The 16,160-nt window shown below is 57.1% G+C and overlaps 1 protein-coding gene and 1 long non-coding RNA gene across 3 annotated transcripts in view; one reads left to right on the forward strand and one right to left on the reverse strand.

Moving 5' to 3' along the window:
* Positions 1–16,160, reverse strand: part of LOC308656321 — a 90,137-nt gene that overhangs the window by 15,643 nt on the left and 58,334 nt on the right. The window lies entirely within an intron of this gene.
* MYOM3 (myomesin 3) overlaps positions 1–16,160 on the forward strand; it is a 44,141-nt gene that overhangs the window by 13,281 nt on the left and 14,700 nt on the right. For both annotated transcript variants that reach the window (XM_081307278.1, XM_081307277.1), the window contains exons 10-22: positions 1,259–1,420; positions 1,803–1,944; positions 2,840–3,039; positions 3,589–3,642; positions 4,036–4,163; positions 6,584–6,767; positions 8,997–9,171; positions 10,002–10,123; positions 10,533–10,720; positions 10,919–11,045; positions 11,972–12,156; positions 14,670–14,784; positions 15,740–15,896. In XM_081307278.1, coding sequence (XP_081163404.1) covers positions 1,259–1,420; positions 1,803–1,944; positions 2,840–3,039; positions 3,589–3,642; positions 4,036–4,163; positions 6,584–6,767; positions 8,997–9,171; positions 10,002–10,123; positions 10,533–10,720; positions 10,919–11,045; positions 11,972–12,156; positions 14,670–14,784; positions 15,740–15,896 — 1,939 coding nt within the window. The remainder of the gene's footprint in view (positions 1–1,258; positions 1,421–1,802; positions 1,945–2,839; positions 3,040–3,588; positions 3,643–4,035; positions 4,164–6,583; positions 6,768–8,996; positions 9,172–10,001; positions 10,124–10,532; positions 10,721–10,918; positions 11,046–11,971; positions 12,157–14,669; positions 14,785–15,739; positions 15,897–16,160) is intronic.

Here is a 16,160-nt window from a genome sequence, read left to right on the forward strand (position 1 = left end):
CAGCACCAGCTGCCTTGTGGGTGCCCAGGAGGACAGGAGCAGAGCCAGGTGGGGGCCCCAAGCACCCACGGAGTGCCAGGCCTGTGCTGGGGCCTGGGCAGGCAGTGGGTATAGAGGAGCAGGAGCTGGGGACCAGGAGGAAGCCCTCGGCACAGCCCAGGCTGCTGAGGCTGGGCACTGGCTCCTCCCTCCACGTGCCCCATGACCACCCAGGGCATCTGAACAGCAGCAGGACCTTGCTCGGAGCAGGCTGCTGTGGCTGGTCCAGGACTCCCCAGAGTCAGGGTGCCGTGCAGGTGCCAGGCAAATGACTGTTAGGAGACCTCTGGGGATATCACAGGCCAGGACCGTGACAAGGACTCAGTTAAGCAGGAAGAGGTGACCCAGCAAGGGGGGAGAAGGACAGCTGGGCTTCCTGCCCCATCCGTGACCAGCCTGCAGCCAAAGGTCAAGGAGCACAGCTTCCCCCACCCCCAGCACCCTTGGCTCTCACCCCAGAGCTGCACCTGCTGGGGACATGGGGGAGGGGAGGTGTGGAAGTCACCCGAGCCCCCGAGGGACAGCTGCGGTAACAAGGCTGGGATGTCCCCCAAACCTGTGGGTCATCTAGAATAGAGGTGCTGGCAGGAAGGAAGTGCCTCTCTGCTCAGAGCAAAGAGAGGGATGGCACCCCAGGGGCCAGGCTGGCCACTCCCTGCACCCCCCAGAGTCCCTGAGAGCCCTTATCAACTCACTGACATCCCACCCATGGAGCCCCTCCACCGGCCTCTGCCCTCCTCACCGAGAGACCCCAACTCTCTCCACGAGACCCTGGCCTCTATATGGAGCCCCAGCCCTCAACACGGGGGCTCTGTAAAGGGGGCCTCCTTTATTAAGCTCCCAGGTCCTACCACTGAGCCCCCCTCACTTTCAATAAGCCCCCCTTCTTTGAACCCCTGATCTCATACAGGACCCTCTCTCCCTTCCTCATAGAACCCCCAGTTCCTCCCCTTGCCAGCCCTGGACCTCCACTCACCTGGAGCCCACCCCCACCTTGCCCACCACCCCCACCATGCCCATCAAGCCCTGCCCCTCCCCCAGCTTTCTGCAGATTCCAACTACTACCTTGGCGGAGTCCTGAAGTCCCCACCCCTACCTGAGCTGACCCCCAGCCTGTAGCCACACCAGCCCCTCTCTCTGCCCAGCCAGGCCTCCAGCCCTGCAGAGCTGGTAAAGCCAGGATCCCCCAAACTCATGCTGGACCCCTTCTCCCTCACAGGCAGGCTACTGAGCTCCTCGGGACGTCGACAGATGCTCTACTCGGACCGTAAGGCATCCCTGAAGGTGTCCTGTGCCTATAAGGAGGACGAGGGACTCTACACAATCAGGGTGCCCTCACCCTTTGGTCCCAGGGAGCAGAGCACCTATGTTTTCGTGAGAGGTGAGGCGTGGGGTGGGGCAGGTGGGTTGCTAGGACCCAGAGGCCAAGGCTCCACCCTGGACTTGCTGGCCGTCTGCCTCTCCTGGGGCCTCAGGTTAGATCCAGTCTAAGAATCCCTGTGGCCGCCTGTGACCCTCCAAAAAAGGACACAGCCAGAGAGGCGGAGTGGGTGGGGACTGGGGAGGTGGGCTGCGGGTAGGCTGAGTCCTTCTGGTCACCTATTGAGTTCTGCCGCCTAAACCTTACCATCTGGGTTTGACTCCTGGCTTGGCCACTTCTCTAGCTGGGTGACCTTGGGCACGTTACTTAAGTGGGAGGTCACTGTGGGGCTGGGGGTTAACTATGCCGCTGACGGAGCCTCTGTGCTCCCTCTCGGTGTCAGATGCTGCAGCCGAGAACCCAGGGGCCCCAGGCTCCCCGTTGAACGTCCAGTGCCTGCACGTGAACAGAGACGGCCTCATCCTGACCTGGACCCCGCCCAGCGACACCCGGGGCAGCCCCATCACGGGCTACTCCATCGAGAGGTGAGCGGGTCTCTGGAGAGGCCACGTCCCCAGGGTAGAATTCTGCCTGGTAGCAAGAACAAAGAGTGGCCGCCACAAGACAAAGGAGCCCCAGGCCTGGCCTCCGGGAAGCCTCCCCCGCTTCTTGGCCCAGGCAGGAGGTTGACCGTGTTGGACGATTTAGGGGCAGAAGAGGCGTCCATGCTTCAGACCTGTGTCAATCGGATGCCTAGAATTCTGGGCCGAAACAGTGGGTGCTGGAAACCCCAGCACAGGGGAATGTGCTGGCCACTCCCCTGTGTCAGGCCCTGGAGGAGAGGGCACGGTAGGAAGGGGACCAAAGGCTAGGGACCGGAACCTGTGCCTCTTTCATATACTGTCAGTTCTGAGGTTCCCGCTGGAGAGAAACCTGCCTAGTCCTCTCCCTTCAGGACAGTGGACAGCCATGTGCCCCTGAGGCTGAGCCAGGACTGTGCCTTGCCTTGACAATGTCCTCTAAGAGGGAGGGGGACTTTCTAATGTCTCCACACGTGGGTCACACTGCTCATCAGTGGTGGAGGCAGGGCTTGGACCCACACATGAGCACTGCCCCGTCCAGCCTGTGACAGCCACATGTGCTGCCCCCACCCATAGGTGTAAGAGCCCGGGGCCTGGGGGTGCATCCAGAAGGTGCCAAATTAGGGAGTGGACGATGCTCAGTGAAGTCCGCCTCTACTGCTCGGAGCAGGGGACCCAGGGTGGAGACAGTGCTCCTGGGCTCTGAGGGTGACGCCCATTGGTGGTTTGACCGTCCTAGCTGGCAGGACTGTGGCGAGCAGGGAGTGAGGGTGGGCGAGAGGCACAGCCCCAGGAGCGGCGCAAACCCGGAGGGCTTAAGGCGCGGGCAGGGGCTGAAGCCAGGGCCTGTCTCCCACAGGTGCCAGGGTGACTCCAATGAATGGGTGCCCTGCCACGAGGCCCCTGGGGGGACCTGTCGGTGCCCAATCCAAGGCCTCGTGGAAGGCCAGAGCTATCGGTTCCGGGTGAGAGCCATCAGCAGGGCGGGCAGCAGCCTCCCCTCCAAGGCCTCAGAAGCGGTTGTCATGGGCGACTACGATGCAGCTCAGAGGAAGATGGGTAAGGACAGAGGCCCTGAGGGACATTCTAGAGCATCAGTCAGGGCATGCTCAGGAGCGACACAGCCTCACTCTAAGGGGAAGGCACGCCCCAGGCCCCAGGGAGCCCTAGCCTGAGGGGGAAGGGGCAGCCAGTCTGATGAACCCACCCACAGGAGGCACCAGTCCCGGGAGGATGACGGCTTCCTCAGATGTCCTCAGCCTGATGGAGGAGAACGGGCTGGCCCTCAGGACCCCGGCCTGGGGGAGCATGGGGACCCGGCCCTCTCAGCCTCGGGAGTCACTCTGACAGCTTTGCCACTGCTCGGTCATGCCCAGGCCCATCATGCCTCCTGTCTGTCCCCACTTGTCTCAAGAGACAGAGCATCTCTCGGCCTGAGAGCAGCAGGGCTCCACTTCGGGGTCCAGAGAAATCTGGGCCCAGAGGGCACCTGCCTGAGGTCACACAGTGAGGGCTGCCCAGCCAGGACCAGGCTAGATTCAGAACCCGGGGTGGGGCAGGCCCTGGCTGCCCCTGACCCCACCCCACGTGCTCCATCCTCCTTCCTAGAGATCCCCTTTGACCTGGGCAGCAAGATCACGGTCAGCATGGATGACTTTGAAGGTATGAGTGCCCCTCCCATGCCCAGGCCTCCAGTCAGCTCCTGCAGTCCTGTCCCCCAGAGCGGGCACGGGCTGGCAAAGCACGGAAACTGTCAATGCTCAGGGTGCCGGGACGTGGGGGGAGAGGGTCCAATCGGAAGAGGCACAGGTGCTGGGGTCATGGTGTCCTGCCTGGCTCTGCCTCTCCTGGAGGAGGTGGTCCCTAAGGAAGAGCCCCGAGCAGGGCATCAGGAGACCAGGGTCTGGCATCAGCTCTGCCTGACCTCGCTGTGTGGTCTGGAGCAAATTTCCTGCCCCTCTCTGGGCTCCTGCTCGCTCCTCTGTGGAACGAGGGGCTGAGATGAGGGGTCTCTGAGCGCCCACCCATCTCTGCCCTGGGTGACTCCAATTCCAGATGCTGTGACCATTCCTTCACCCCCGACCAACGTCCACGCCAGCGAAATCCGAGAGGCCTACGTGGTTCTGGGCTGGGATGAGCCGTGCCCCCGGGGCAAAGCCCCACTGCAGTACTCCCTGGAGAAGGTGGGAGCCCCAAGGACCCAGCCTGGGAAGTGAATGCGGGGTGCTGGGAAGCACTGGGTACTCAGAAACCCCAGGCAGTGTCCCTGGGGGGAGGGAAGCTTCAGAGAACAGAAAAGATTTCCCTAACACAGAGGCAGGGGGATGGATTAAATGGCCTTTCCCACTAACCCTAAGAGATTAGTTACTTACTGACAGCAGTTCCTAAGGCTGTTCATGAAATATACAAAATCAAGAGGTGCAGACAACAATGTCCACTGTTCCCTGAGCACCCCTGCCCCCAGTCACTGGTGTCAGGTGACACTTGAGTCACATGCATCTTCTTGGCCGGGCCACGATGGGAGGGAAGCCAGGCTTTTGCCCACCAGCCAGTGTCCAGCACTCGAGGTCAGTCCTCACTGGACATAGAGAGGGGCAGGGCACACTGTGAGGGAGATGGAGACACTCATCTAGAGTGGATTCAGAGCTGGGGAGGCGGCACGGCAGAATAGAAGACAGCAAGGGTGTTAAGATCGATTCAGATCCAGGTTTCCGCTGTGTGATCTTCAGCCAGTTTCCTAACTTCTCTGAGCTTCCTCCCTCCCAAGAGGGAAAAGCCTGCCCTAGGGGGATGAAATAAGACACAGCACACAGTCGGCCGCAGCACACAGTCAGAGGCCGCAGCCCCTGGGCTGTGAATGCTTTCTGATAAGTGTTCTTGACTCATCTCCCTAAAGGCAGAGACTAAGTTTCTCTTCTCTTTACTCACTGTGACCAAAACAGTGCCTGGTACACAGTAGGTAACAGTAAAGGCTTCCAGAATAAAAGAACCAGACATTTCCAGGGAGGAGTCCCTAGCCCTGGTTATCCAAATGGGCCATCTTCCCACTCCCAGGGAACTATCATAATCCTTAGGAAGCTTAGGTGTTTAATGATTTGTTCTGTGGGCCGTAGAGTAAGATGGTAAAGACTGGGAGCAGGTGGCCTGGGTTCAAAGCCTGCCTCTGCTCTTACCAGCTGTGTAAACTTGGGCAAGTTATTTAGTCTCTGGCTGCCCCAGTTTCTTTTTGGGTAAAATCACACACAACTTGCAGGGTTTGTGGGAGGACCAGACTTATTAAAACAAGCAGAGACAGCCAGGGCACCATGCTCAGAGGTGTTCCTTGAAGCTACTTTCTGGGCCTCGCTGGGCTCTAGGCCACTGGGAGCCTGGAGAGGAAAGACAGGGAGGCAGGGACCGTGGCTCCCTGGTGCTCCTGGGCCCCAACACTTGGGTCCAGACTCGGCAGAAACGGTCTCCTCGGGCCTCACTTGCCCAAGTCACCCCTGGCTCTTCACCCTCCATCTGCCCAGAGGCTCAGGATGGACGAGCCTGTTGGGTCCCTGAGGTCGTGGAGAGTGAGCAGGTTTAAAGGCCACATCTACCATGGGGACGAATTTCAGGCAAGTTCCCAAAAAGCCTCTGAACCCGTTTCCCCCACTGGTGGGGAGACTAACATCTATCTGGCAAGACGGTTGTGAGACCTCGTCCATTTATTCAACGATTCATCCCACGTGCCCGAACTATTGGCCCTGGCGATGCACGGGGTGGGAAAGCCGGATAAACGAGAGATAAATCAGAAAAACAAAAGCACTTTAGGTCAAGAGCTGGTGGAGGCGCTGAGGAGAGAGAGCTGGGAGGGGCACCCTGGAAAGCTCTCCCGGGGAGGGCGAGTTTTCAGTAAAGGAAGGAGAGAGACCAGGAAGTGCAAAGGCCCTGAGGCCAGACCTGGGCCACTGAGGAGCAGCAGGGAGGCCCAGGGCTGTGGCAGGTGGACAAAGTGGGGACTGGATCATGGCCAGACAGGCAGCCGAGCTCAGGTTGCGGGGAAGCATTTTTTCTGGGGTCAACGGGGGGCTTAGGAAGGTTCTGAGCAGACAGGGGCCTAATCTGACTTGTACCATAAAGGGTGCTTTTGACAGCCATATGAGGAAAGACGGAGAGGAGTCGAAAGTAGAAACAGAGAGGCCAGATAAGGGGCTAGCTGAACAGCTAAGGTGACCAGGGATGCTGGCCTGGATCAAGGTTATGTGGCAAGTCATGGCTGAACTCTGGAGAGGTTTTGAAGGTGGAGCTGGTCAGATCTGTTGATGGAACGCATTTGGGTGTGAGGGCCTGAGCCCAGGAGGGCTCCAAGGATTTGGGCCCAAGCCACCGGGAGTGTGGGTGCCTGGCACAAGGCAAACACACGGGTTGGGAAACCCCAGATTGAGCCCTGAACTTGCGGAAGTGGAGGGCTCAGTAGGCGTCCGGGTGGAGAGATGGAGGGGGCAGTGGAACAGAGCTCTGGGGTGCTCAGGCAGCCCCGTGGGGGAGAGAAGCTCCTGAGGACATGTGGGAAGGTCCCAGCCCAGAGCCAGGCCCCAGCCATCCCTTCACCAACGCTGTTCCTCCTTCTCTTCAGTCGGTCATAGGGAGTGGCACCTGGGAGGCCATCAGGTCAGAAACCCCTGTCAAGTCCCCAAGGTTCGCCCTTCTCGACCTGGAGAAAGGCAAGTCCTATGTCTTCAGGGTGCGGGCCATGAACCAGTACGGCATGAGCGACCCCTCGGAGCCCAGCGAGCCCATCGCCCTGCGGGGCAAGCCAGGTACCGCGTGATGCAGCGAGGGGCGCGGGAGGCAGGCTGGGCCACCAGCATCCGGGGAAATGGACCCAGGGGTGCAGGCTGGGAGCCCCTCCTTGTCCCTGACCCCTTCAACACGTCATGATCTCAGGCCTGTAAAGTTTCATGATGTCAGAGATCACATTGCCATCAGGTGCTGTGGCACACGCCTGTAATCCCATCAGTTGGGGAGGCGGGGCTGAGGCAGGAGGATCGCAAGTTCAAAGCCAGCCTCAGCAACTCAGTGAGGCCCTGAGCAACTCAGTGAGACCCTGTCTCCAAATAAAATTCAAAAAAGGGCTGGGGATGGATCTCAGTGGCTAAGCACCCTGGGTTTAATCCCCAAAAGAAAAAAAGGAAAGAAATCCCATTCTCTGGGCAGCAGGTTCAGGGAGGTGTGGACATTTTTCTCAGATCAACAATTTACAGGTGACAGAGGCCAGCTGGGTCCAGCACAGGAGTTTCTCAGATCTAAAGGTCTCTAGATCCTGCCTGCAGCCAGAGGCCTCCCAAGCAGGCCCCCCGTTCCCTCCTTGAGGGGGCCGAGCTGTCCCACCCGAGCCCTGACTCATCTGCAGCACAATGTGGGCCTGGGCAGGTCACGTCCCGGCTGCAAACCTTGCCATCCTCACCTGCCAGATCCATTGTAGTGAAGGCCCTGGCTACTGCTCTCCCTCCAGCTCCTTCTGAAGCTCCTAGCTGCAGCCCCAGCCCGGCTTTGACTTCCCTAGGCCCCCCCTCAGAGGCCCTCAGAGGCCTCTGGATTCTGGGGTTCTTTGCTCTTTCCTGAGTCAGATCAGAAGGGTCTCTGCAAGCAGCCACTGCCAACTAGTTCTTTAAGGAACCAGCAGCCATCCCAAGAAGGCCCTGGGCCCGTGTGGGGATGATTTCAAGTCCTGTATTTGCTCTGCTGTAATAGGTGTGTGTGTGTGTGTGTGTGTGTGTGTGTGTGTGTGTACACATGGCACCTGTGAATGGGGTTCCTGAGTGGCCTCCTCCAGCCTCTCCCTCCACCCAGCTGCACCCACCACCACACTCCTCAATCCCAGAGGCTGAACGGCTGGCAGGATCTTCCTGCACCTGGGACCTTGAGTCTGCTTCTCAGTTCGTGCCCAGGGCCAGCGTGGTGGCTGGTAGGAAGTAGACACAAGCAGGAATCATGCTGGGCAGGTGCTGAGTTCAGCCTTTTCCTGTTGCCTCCGAGGCGCCACCAGAGCACAAAGGAGATATCGGAAGGGAAAAGGTAGACAAGGCTCTGAGGTCAGCGGGGAGGGCAGAGCTACAGGTGAGGCCTACAGAGGCCAGGGCTGAAGCACTGGAGAGGCGGGAGCCTCCAGAACAAGAGGAGAAGAGAAAAATGGAGTAAGTTAAGAAAAAGAAGTCAGAGCAATCCCATTTAGGGGCAAAAGGAAGACAGAGAGCTGCCAATGGATGTGTAAGGACTTTAAGTGAAGAGAGAGCTAGGAAGATAGTGCACCTGCTATCTGTCCATCCATCCAACCATCCATCCATCCATCCATCCATCCATCCAACCATCCATCCATCTGTCCATCCATCCATCCATCCATCCATCCAACCATCCAACCATCCATCCATCCATCTGTCCATCCATTCATCCATCCATGCATCTGTCCATCCATCCAACCATCCACCTATCCAACCATCCATCCATCCAACCAACCATCCAACCATCCATCTGTCCATTCATTCATCCATCCATCCAAGCATCTGTCCATCCATGCATCTGTCCATCCATCCGTTCATCCAACCATTTATCCATTCGTCCATCCATGCATCTGTATGTCCATCCATCTATTCATCCATCCAACTATCCATCCATATGTCCATCCATGCATCCATCCATCCATCCATCCATTTATATCTATCCATCTAACAAATCATAGCAGCCCCAACTTAAAGAGCTTAGTCTCCAAGAGTCATGAAACTCAGTAGAGAAATTTTAGGGAAAGAAAATCAAAGTTTCTTGAGATTGAAGATAAGGACTAAAGGAAGGCGTCAGATTTGGTGACATCTGAGAGACCACAAGGATCAACGAATGAGGGTTTTAATGTTTAAGTGAAGAAGCAGACATGCTCAGAAGTCAGAGGAGAAAGGACTTTAGGACAAGAGAGTCTCAGGCACACTTCTGGGACTGGGAAACTTTGAACCAAAGCCCCATCTGTGTCTTCTCTCTGCCCCGTTTCTGTTGTACAGCTACTCTCCCTCCCCCAGCTAAAGTTCAAGCCCTCCGAGACACACAGACCTCTGTCTCCCTGGTCTGGGATCCTGTGGACGGGGGCACAGAGCTCCTGGGTTATTACATCTACTCCCGGGAGGTGGGGTCATCTGAGTGGCAGACAGTTAACAACAAACCCATCCAGGACAGCAGGTAAGTCCACCTCCTGGTCAAGGGCATCCTCAAAGGAGGGGCCATAGTAATATGGAAGCCCAACATTTCACAGGATGAACCCTGGACCCTGTTCCCGGCCCCTTCATATTTTAGGTCCTCTAGTCTAACTGCGACCCTGGGTTTATGACAACGATCCTTATTGTCATTTTACTCCCATAGCTAGTAAGTGCAGGATCAGGGACACAGACCCAGATGGCCTCTGTTTTTGACAGTCACTTGCCAAGGTCATGCTGTTTGCAGGAGACCAGGGACAGAGGTGACTACTGACTTAGAGGAGTCCTTGCAGAACAAGATTCGCTACAGAAAAATGTGGCCAAAGAAAAGAGAGGTCTACAAAAAGAGGTTTTATTGAGAAGGGACAGAATGAGAAGGACAATTTTCTCTAAGCCTGGGTGGTCTTATTTGTCCCTGGATGACAGGTCTTTGGGGGGTGATCTTTAAGAGGACTCTGTGTTTTTGAATCACAGCATCAGTGCAGACAATAACAGACACGCTCTTTTTCAAGGCTAAGGCCCAAGTTCTGAAGATGCACAGGTAGCGCTGGGTCAGGTGCTGCCTCGGCCTTGGTCCCTTTTTCTGTGTATCTGTCCTTTCTTGGAGGTCTCTGGAGAAGTCCTTTACAACCTCGAGGACAACAGCCTCCGTGGTGCCTCTTCGGGCATCACTCTGGAATCAAGGGCACAGTTTTTAGAGAAGAACTGGCCCAGAACCCTCAGCCTTATCACTCATTTATTGCACAAGGTTGTTCTAGAAAGTTCAGACCTTGGGGCCGTTCAGCCATCCCTGAAGGCTGCACCATTCTCTCCCAGGTTTACAGTTCCCGGGCTGAAGACGGGGAGGGAGTACGAGTTCTGCGTCAGGTCGGTCAGCGAGGCAGGCGTGGGCGAGAGCTCGGCCTCCACTGGACCCATCAGGGTGAAGCAGGCACTGGGTGAGTCCAGGGGCAGGTTCAGCCCACAAGCCTCTCGGGCAGCCTGAGCTGGCTGGGAGCGGGGCATAATAGGTCATCTCCTGGAGGGTCTGACCCCAGCCACCAATGGAGCAGAAGCCCTGTGAGGGGCACAGGAGCCCTCTAACCACCCTCTCCTTTGGGGAGAAGTAACAGTGGCCTGGGGTCTTGGGATGAAGCCTGAGCCCGTTCATCTCTATGGGGTCGGGAAGCCCCCGGGTCTGGAAATCTGAGGTCCAGCGCCCTGGGGAGGAAGGGTAGATGCTGCAGGGCTCAGGGAGCAAGCCCTGGAGCAGGTGGGTGCCCTCCAGGGGTGCTCAGAGCTCCCCCAGACTCCACCACCCAATCCAGCACCCTAAAGAGCAGCACCTCTCCTTCCTGCCTCCCGTAGCTACCCCGTCGGCCCCGTATGATTTCGCCCTCCTGAGTTGTGGGAAGAATGAGATGGTCATCGGGTGGAAACCCCCCAAGCGTCGCGGAGGCGGCAAGATCCTGGGCTACTTCCTGGACCAGCACGACTCAGAGGAACTGGACTGGCACCCGGTCAACCAGCAGCCCCTCCCAAGCCGGGTCTGCAAGGTGAGGCTGCAGTGTGGGCCTCATCCCCATGCGGGGCAGGGAGGGCCAAGCTGGAGGCTCCAAACCTGAAGAAGGCCTCCAGTTGCCCTAACCTCGCCAACAACCCTGTTTAAAGCCCCCACGGACCTCCTGCTCTGGATCCCGCCCCCCTCCTCCCTTCCCCAGCCCTGCCTTTCACATCTGTGCCTGCTCCTCCAGGTCAGTAACCTTCGAGAAGGTCACTTCTACGAGTTCCGTGGCCGGGCGGCCAACTGGGCAGGTGTTGGCGAGCTGTCGGCGCCCAGTAGCCTGTTCGAGTGCAAAGAGTGGACGATGCCCCAGCCTGGTGAGAAGACGGAGGGGGGGGCGAGGCTGAGGTCCAGCACCTGCCCTCCTGTCCTCCCCACAGGGAACAACCTGAGGAGAGTTGTCCCACTCCCCAGCCCCAGCTCTCCGGCCTGTGCTGTCAGTCCAGACCCCAGACCCCCTCTACACAAACGAACCCTGAAACCCCTGCCTTAGGGGACCTCGACTGGCCCTGTACCCCAGCACACACTACCCCCCCATTCAGCACAGCATCCAAGGTCAATTCTGCCCACAGACCAAGGCCACACTTGCAGGGTGACCAACTCATCCCAGTTTACCCATGACCTTCTCAGTCAACCACAGAAAGTCAGGAATACCCTCCCTCCTGGACCAACGGGAACAGCTGGCCACGCTGCACACTGCTCCCATAACCCCCACTATCTCTCTCACAATGAGCCCCCCAATGGCCCCCGAGGCAGGAACCATCGTGGCAGTGAACCCTCACTGCTCAGTTTAGTACCGTTTTCTACACAAAACCCTCCCCTTGTGGCAGGTAATTGCAATGCGTTGTACTTTTAGAGGTGACAATTAATTACCTGGGTCCTCGCAATGTCCCAGACACTGTAGCCTGAGAACAGCCATCACCCCCATTTTACAGATGAGGAGATAGGAACATGGAGGTTAAATTACTCACCCAGAGTCTCCACCGTGGCTCTGGAGGTCACAGCCTTTGCCTCTGTACTGGACATTAGAATGGCAATGACATTAGAAAGAATCACGCCATCTGGGATGGGGACAGAGAAGGTCAGGGAGCTTCCTGAAGGGTTGATCTTGCATGAGGCCAAGGCCGCCCAGGTCTCCTCTATACCCTTCCAGTCTTGGTTGTGACTGACAAACTGGCCACTCGGCTCACTGCCCATCTGGCTGCCCAACCCCACCTCTCTGCCCCGTTCCCCTTCTCCACAGGCCCCCCGTATGATGTGCGGGTGTCTGAGGTGCGGGCCTCCTCCCTCATGCTGCAGTGGGAGCCCCCGCTGTACACAGGGACGGGGGCTGGGCCAGTCACAGGCTACCGCATCAGTGTTCAGGAAGAAGGCTTTGAGGAGTGGATACCAGTCACTGCAGACCCCATCTCTGGCACCCACTTTAGGGTGAGTTCCTGCCCCTTCATAGAACCCAGGACCTGGAGGGTGCTGGGCAAGCCTCTACCACTGAGCCACACCCCCAGCCCCGCCCCTTCCAGCCAGCCCAGAGCCCTCTCTGCCCCTGGATATGTCCTGAACCACAGGACATCCAGGCTGAACAACCATCAGAGAGCATGACCCTCACTCAATGGCAGCAGAGGACCAGAGCGGGAAGGTGGGTTACCAGGGGTCACACAGCAAGCGACCTTGTAGTAGTAGGTCTGGGCTGGTGGCCTCACCCTGCTCCACACTGAACAGACTGCTCCTTAAAAACTCACTTGAAAGTCAGCCGGTTATATCAGCATGTAGATGTGCTTAGCCCTTGACCGAGGAATGCTGCCTCCAGGACTGAATCGTAAAGAATGAGGCAAGGACCTATTAGTAGGAGGGGTGCTGAGATATGGCAGAGTGTGTCCTTCAAGTGGAGTCCTGTGCCAGGTGGTAGAAAGAACAGGGAGTGTAAGGAGTGACAATAGTAGAACGAGTGGAGCAGACAGCACGTGACATTGACATGAAAATACAGGTATCTGCTGCAGCCAGGACAAGCAAAGTAGGATCTAGCAGGGGATGTCTGTATGCTTAGATGGCACGTAATATATCCATCATGTTAGGTAGATAGACAGATAGATGATAGACAAATAGACACATATGTAACATACATAAATAATCATGTGTTTCTTCACACGAGAAACAAGCTGTAAACTCTCTGGGTAAGTAAGAAATCCAGCAAAACTCTTGGTTTTGTTCATTTTGTTCATTTTGTGGTTGTTTTAACTTCTACACGTGGAGGAGGGAAGGGAAGCCCAAGGTGGTTTCCCGGCATGACAAAGACAAGGAAATGAAGGGGTCCCCGGGAACCTCCACCGCATACAGTCACTGGGACCGTCAGCCAGAACTGTGGACTTTGGTCACTGGCAGCTACTTCCGCAGGCCGTAATGTCCATCCTGGGAAGCCCGTGGGTCTCGGGGGGCCTCCATCAAAGGAGCTTGTCTCAAGACTGTTCTGTGATGTGGACCAGGTTCTATGATGTGCAGCTTTAGGGAAGGACAGCCCGTGTCCCCACCCTGCTCTCCAAGCCCCGTTCCCCAGGACAGGAAAGTGTTCATTCACCAGGACCATTCTCTACCCCTCCAGGAGAAAAGACAGCAGGGTCCAGAGGCCCGAAACTGTGTGGGACAGAAAAGATACCAACAGCAGAACATGACCCCTGCAGGTTTCCAGGAAATCTAGAAGGACTTTACCAAGTTGTTCACCCTGACCCTCTCCAGGGTGGGGCCGCTGGGGGACATTCAGTCTTCCTTGACATTCTCCTCTATGGCTTTAGAAATCTCCCAGCCAGCAGGCATTTCTGTTATAATCCGGAAACACTAAAAATGCTTTGATTTTATAAGGATGAGATTAAGGCCATGTTAGACAGCGTCAGGGAGGACAAGCCTCGCCCGGTGGGATCCTCTGAGGCTCTGCAGTCTCGCTGCCCGGGAGCCGTTCTCTGCAGCAGAGCCGGCCAGTGCTGGGTTGGCCCTGGCCAAGGCAGACAGCCTCAGGGACTTGGCCCAGTTTCCACGTGGGGATGCTTGGCTACCGCCCACTCGCTCAGTCATTCTCTAACCACTTCTTGGCACCCACTCCGTGCCAGGCCTGGACCAGTTCCTAGACATAAAAATCTGAACAAGTCACAGTCACTGGGTAACAGGCCATTCCAATACCGAGTGATAAATGCTCAGAGACGGAGATGGAGCTGAGGACTCCCCGGAGCTCAGAGCAGGAATCTCACTGCTGCTTCCCCGGATCCTTGCATGTGCCAGAGCTCAGTGGGGAAGCCTGAGCTCTATCTAGAAGAAGGGAGGGTGTCCCCAAGAGAAGACTCAGCAAGGACACCATGACTGTGGGGACCCTGGGGAGCCTTGGAGTGAAGGGGTCTATACAGGAGCAAGAGGACAGGGGGCTAAAGCAGAGTGCAAGGCTTTAGGTCCTGCAGGGCAAATCCCGAACTTGACCCTGAAGGCCACTGAAAGATTCGAGCTTGATCAGATTGGCAGAGGGAAAGACAGACTGGGGAAAAGGGGACAGAGATGCCAGTGAGGTCACTGTTGGGCTAATCCAGGTGACGGGAAATGACACTCCAGTCAAAACGTGGCCGGGGCACCTTCAAGGAACGTTAGAAAAATAAAATGGGTGAAACTTAGTGATTGTATGGGGAGGGCTCGAGGAAAGGACATCATGGATGTTCCCAGGCCTGTCCCTGGGCTGGTGGGTGGAAGGTGACATCTATGGAGAGACACGGAACATAGGAAGGAAGAGGGTCTTCTTGGCAGGAGGAGAATAACTCAGAAGAGGGACTGGCTCCTTGCCTGTCCACAGGCCTCAGGCAGCCTGCATCCTCCTCGGGATTTTGCCAAGTAGTTCTGCACCCCTGGCCGGTGATCCAGGAGGTGCCCCTTCACTGTCCTCAGTATGTGCTCTTGTCCCCAACCCCCAGGTGTGTGACTTGAAGCCAGGAAAGAGGTACATGTTCCAAGTACAGGCCATAAATTCAGCTGGCCTGGGGCAACCATCAATGCCCACGGACCCTGTTCTCCTCGAGGACAAGCCAGGTAGGGACAGCTGGAGGGTGCCCGTGCTCCGTGGCTGGGCTGTCACCGAGGCCGGGTGGAGGTTGGTGGGGTGGGAAGTCGCATGAGGATGGCAGCCCAAGGACAGGGTCTGCTGGGCCTCACCTCCCTTGGCCGCTGGACATCTTCCAGATCTTTCTTTCCTTGCCCCTCCTCTCCCCCCTCCCCTCCCCCATCCATTTCTGTGGGACCCCAGATAGGAACAACCTTTCCACAAACTCGACCCTACCTTCCAGTTTTTTACAGGCCACATGCATAAACCCCTGCCACTCCTTGTATGTCTTTTAAATGTCACCCAGCTCCATCTGAGTCCCCAGGAGTGCCTTCGCCTGTCACAGTCACAGTTCCTGAGGTCCCTCCTGTGACACAAGCCAAAGGCTGTTCTAGGTCCTTGCACTTTAGAACTCACTTTGTTACAGTTCGGGGAGATTGACAACCAGGGCACCCAGCTAGAAAACGCCAGAAGCACTCAGCTCTCGTGACCATCCACCACATTCTCTTTCCAGTCTTTCAATTATTCACTCACCCAACAAATATTTAGGGGTGCTCCCATGGTACCAGGGACCCCGAAGTTCACGAGAAAGCAGGTCCCTGCTCTGTGAAGGGGAGGAGCACTCAGGGAGCTGGGGGATAGTAAACGAGGGAACTCCTCTCCAAGGAAGGCAATTTAGGATAGTGTAGAGTGTCACCGAGGAAATAAAACATGGCGCTATGGTGGGTGGGCCACAGGAGCCGCGGCAGTCAGGAAGGGCCTCTGTGAAGAGGTGACATTTGAGCTGAGAAGGAGCCAGACGGAGCCAGGAGGGCAAGCAAGGAAGTCTGGGCTCTTTATGGTGTTGGAGTGTGATGGCAGCCACTGGAGGGCCCAAGCAGTGAGGGGCATGACCTGATTCACCCTCCACAAGCACCCAGTGCCCACCCCTGGATGTCACCTCAGATGCCCGGGAAATCGAGGTCGGCGTGGATGAAGAGGGCCGAATCTACTTGGCTTTCGAAGCCCCAGAGGCCCCCGACTCCTCAGAGTTTCAGTGGTCCAAAGACTACAAGGGTCCACCAGACCCCCAGAGGGTGGAGATCGAGGATGAAGTCAGCAGGTAAGTGACGCGGAGGAGGAAGGGCCTGAATGGTGACATTCTCTTGGAGTTTCTGTTTCACTAAGGAACTGCATGAGCCTCTGCCTCGGAGACTCCACAGAGATGCCAGGCCCTGGTTCCCAGCCTGAGTGCCAGCTTCCTGCTCTGGCAGAATCTCGGGCCTCAGCTCTCTCATTGATAAATGCAGGTTGGACCAGATGACCACCAGGGCATCTGTCCATGCCCCAGGTCTCCCGTCTCCTCCCCCGGCTGCTCGTGGCCTTG

Source organism: Spermophilus citellus, assembly GCF_964194105.1.
Source record: "Spermophilus citellus genome assembly, chromosome: 9".
Lineage (NCBI taxonomy): Eukaryota > Metazoa > Chordata > Mammalia > Rodentia > Sciuridae > Spermophilus > Spermophilus citellus.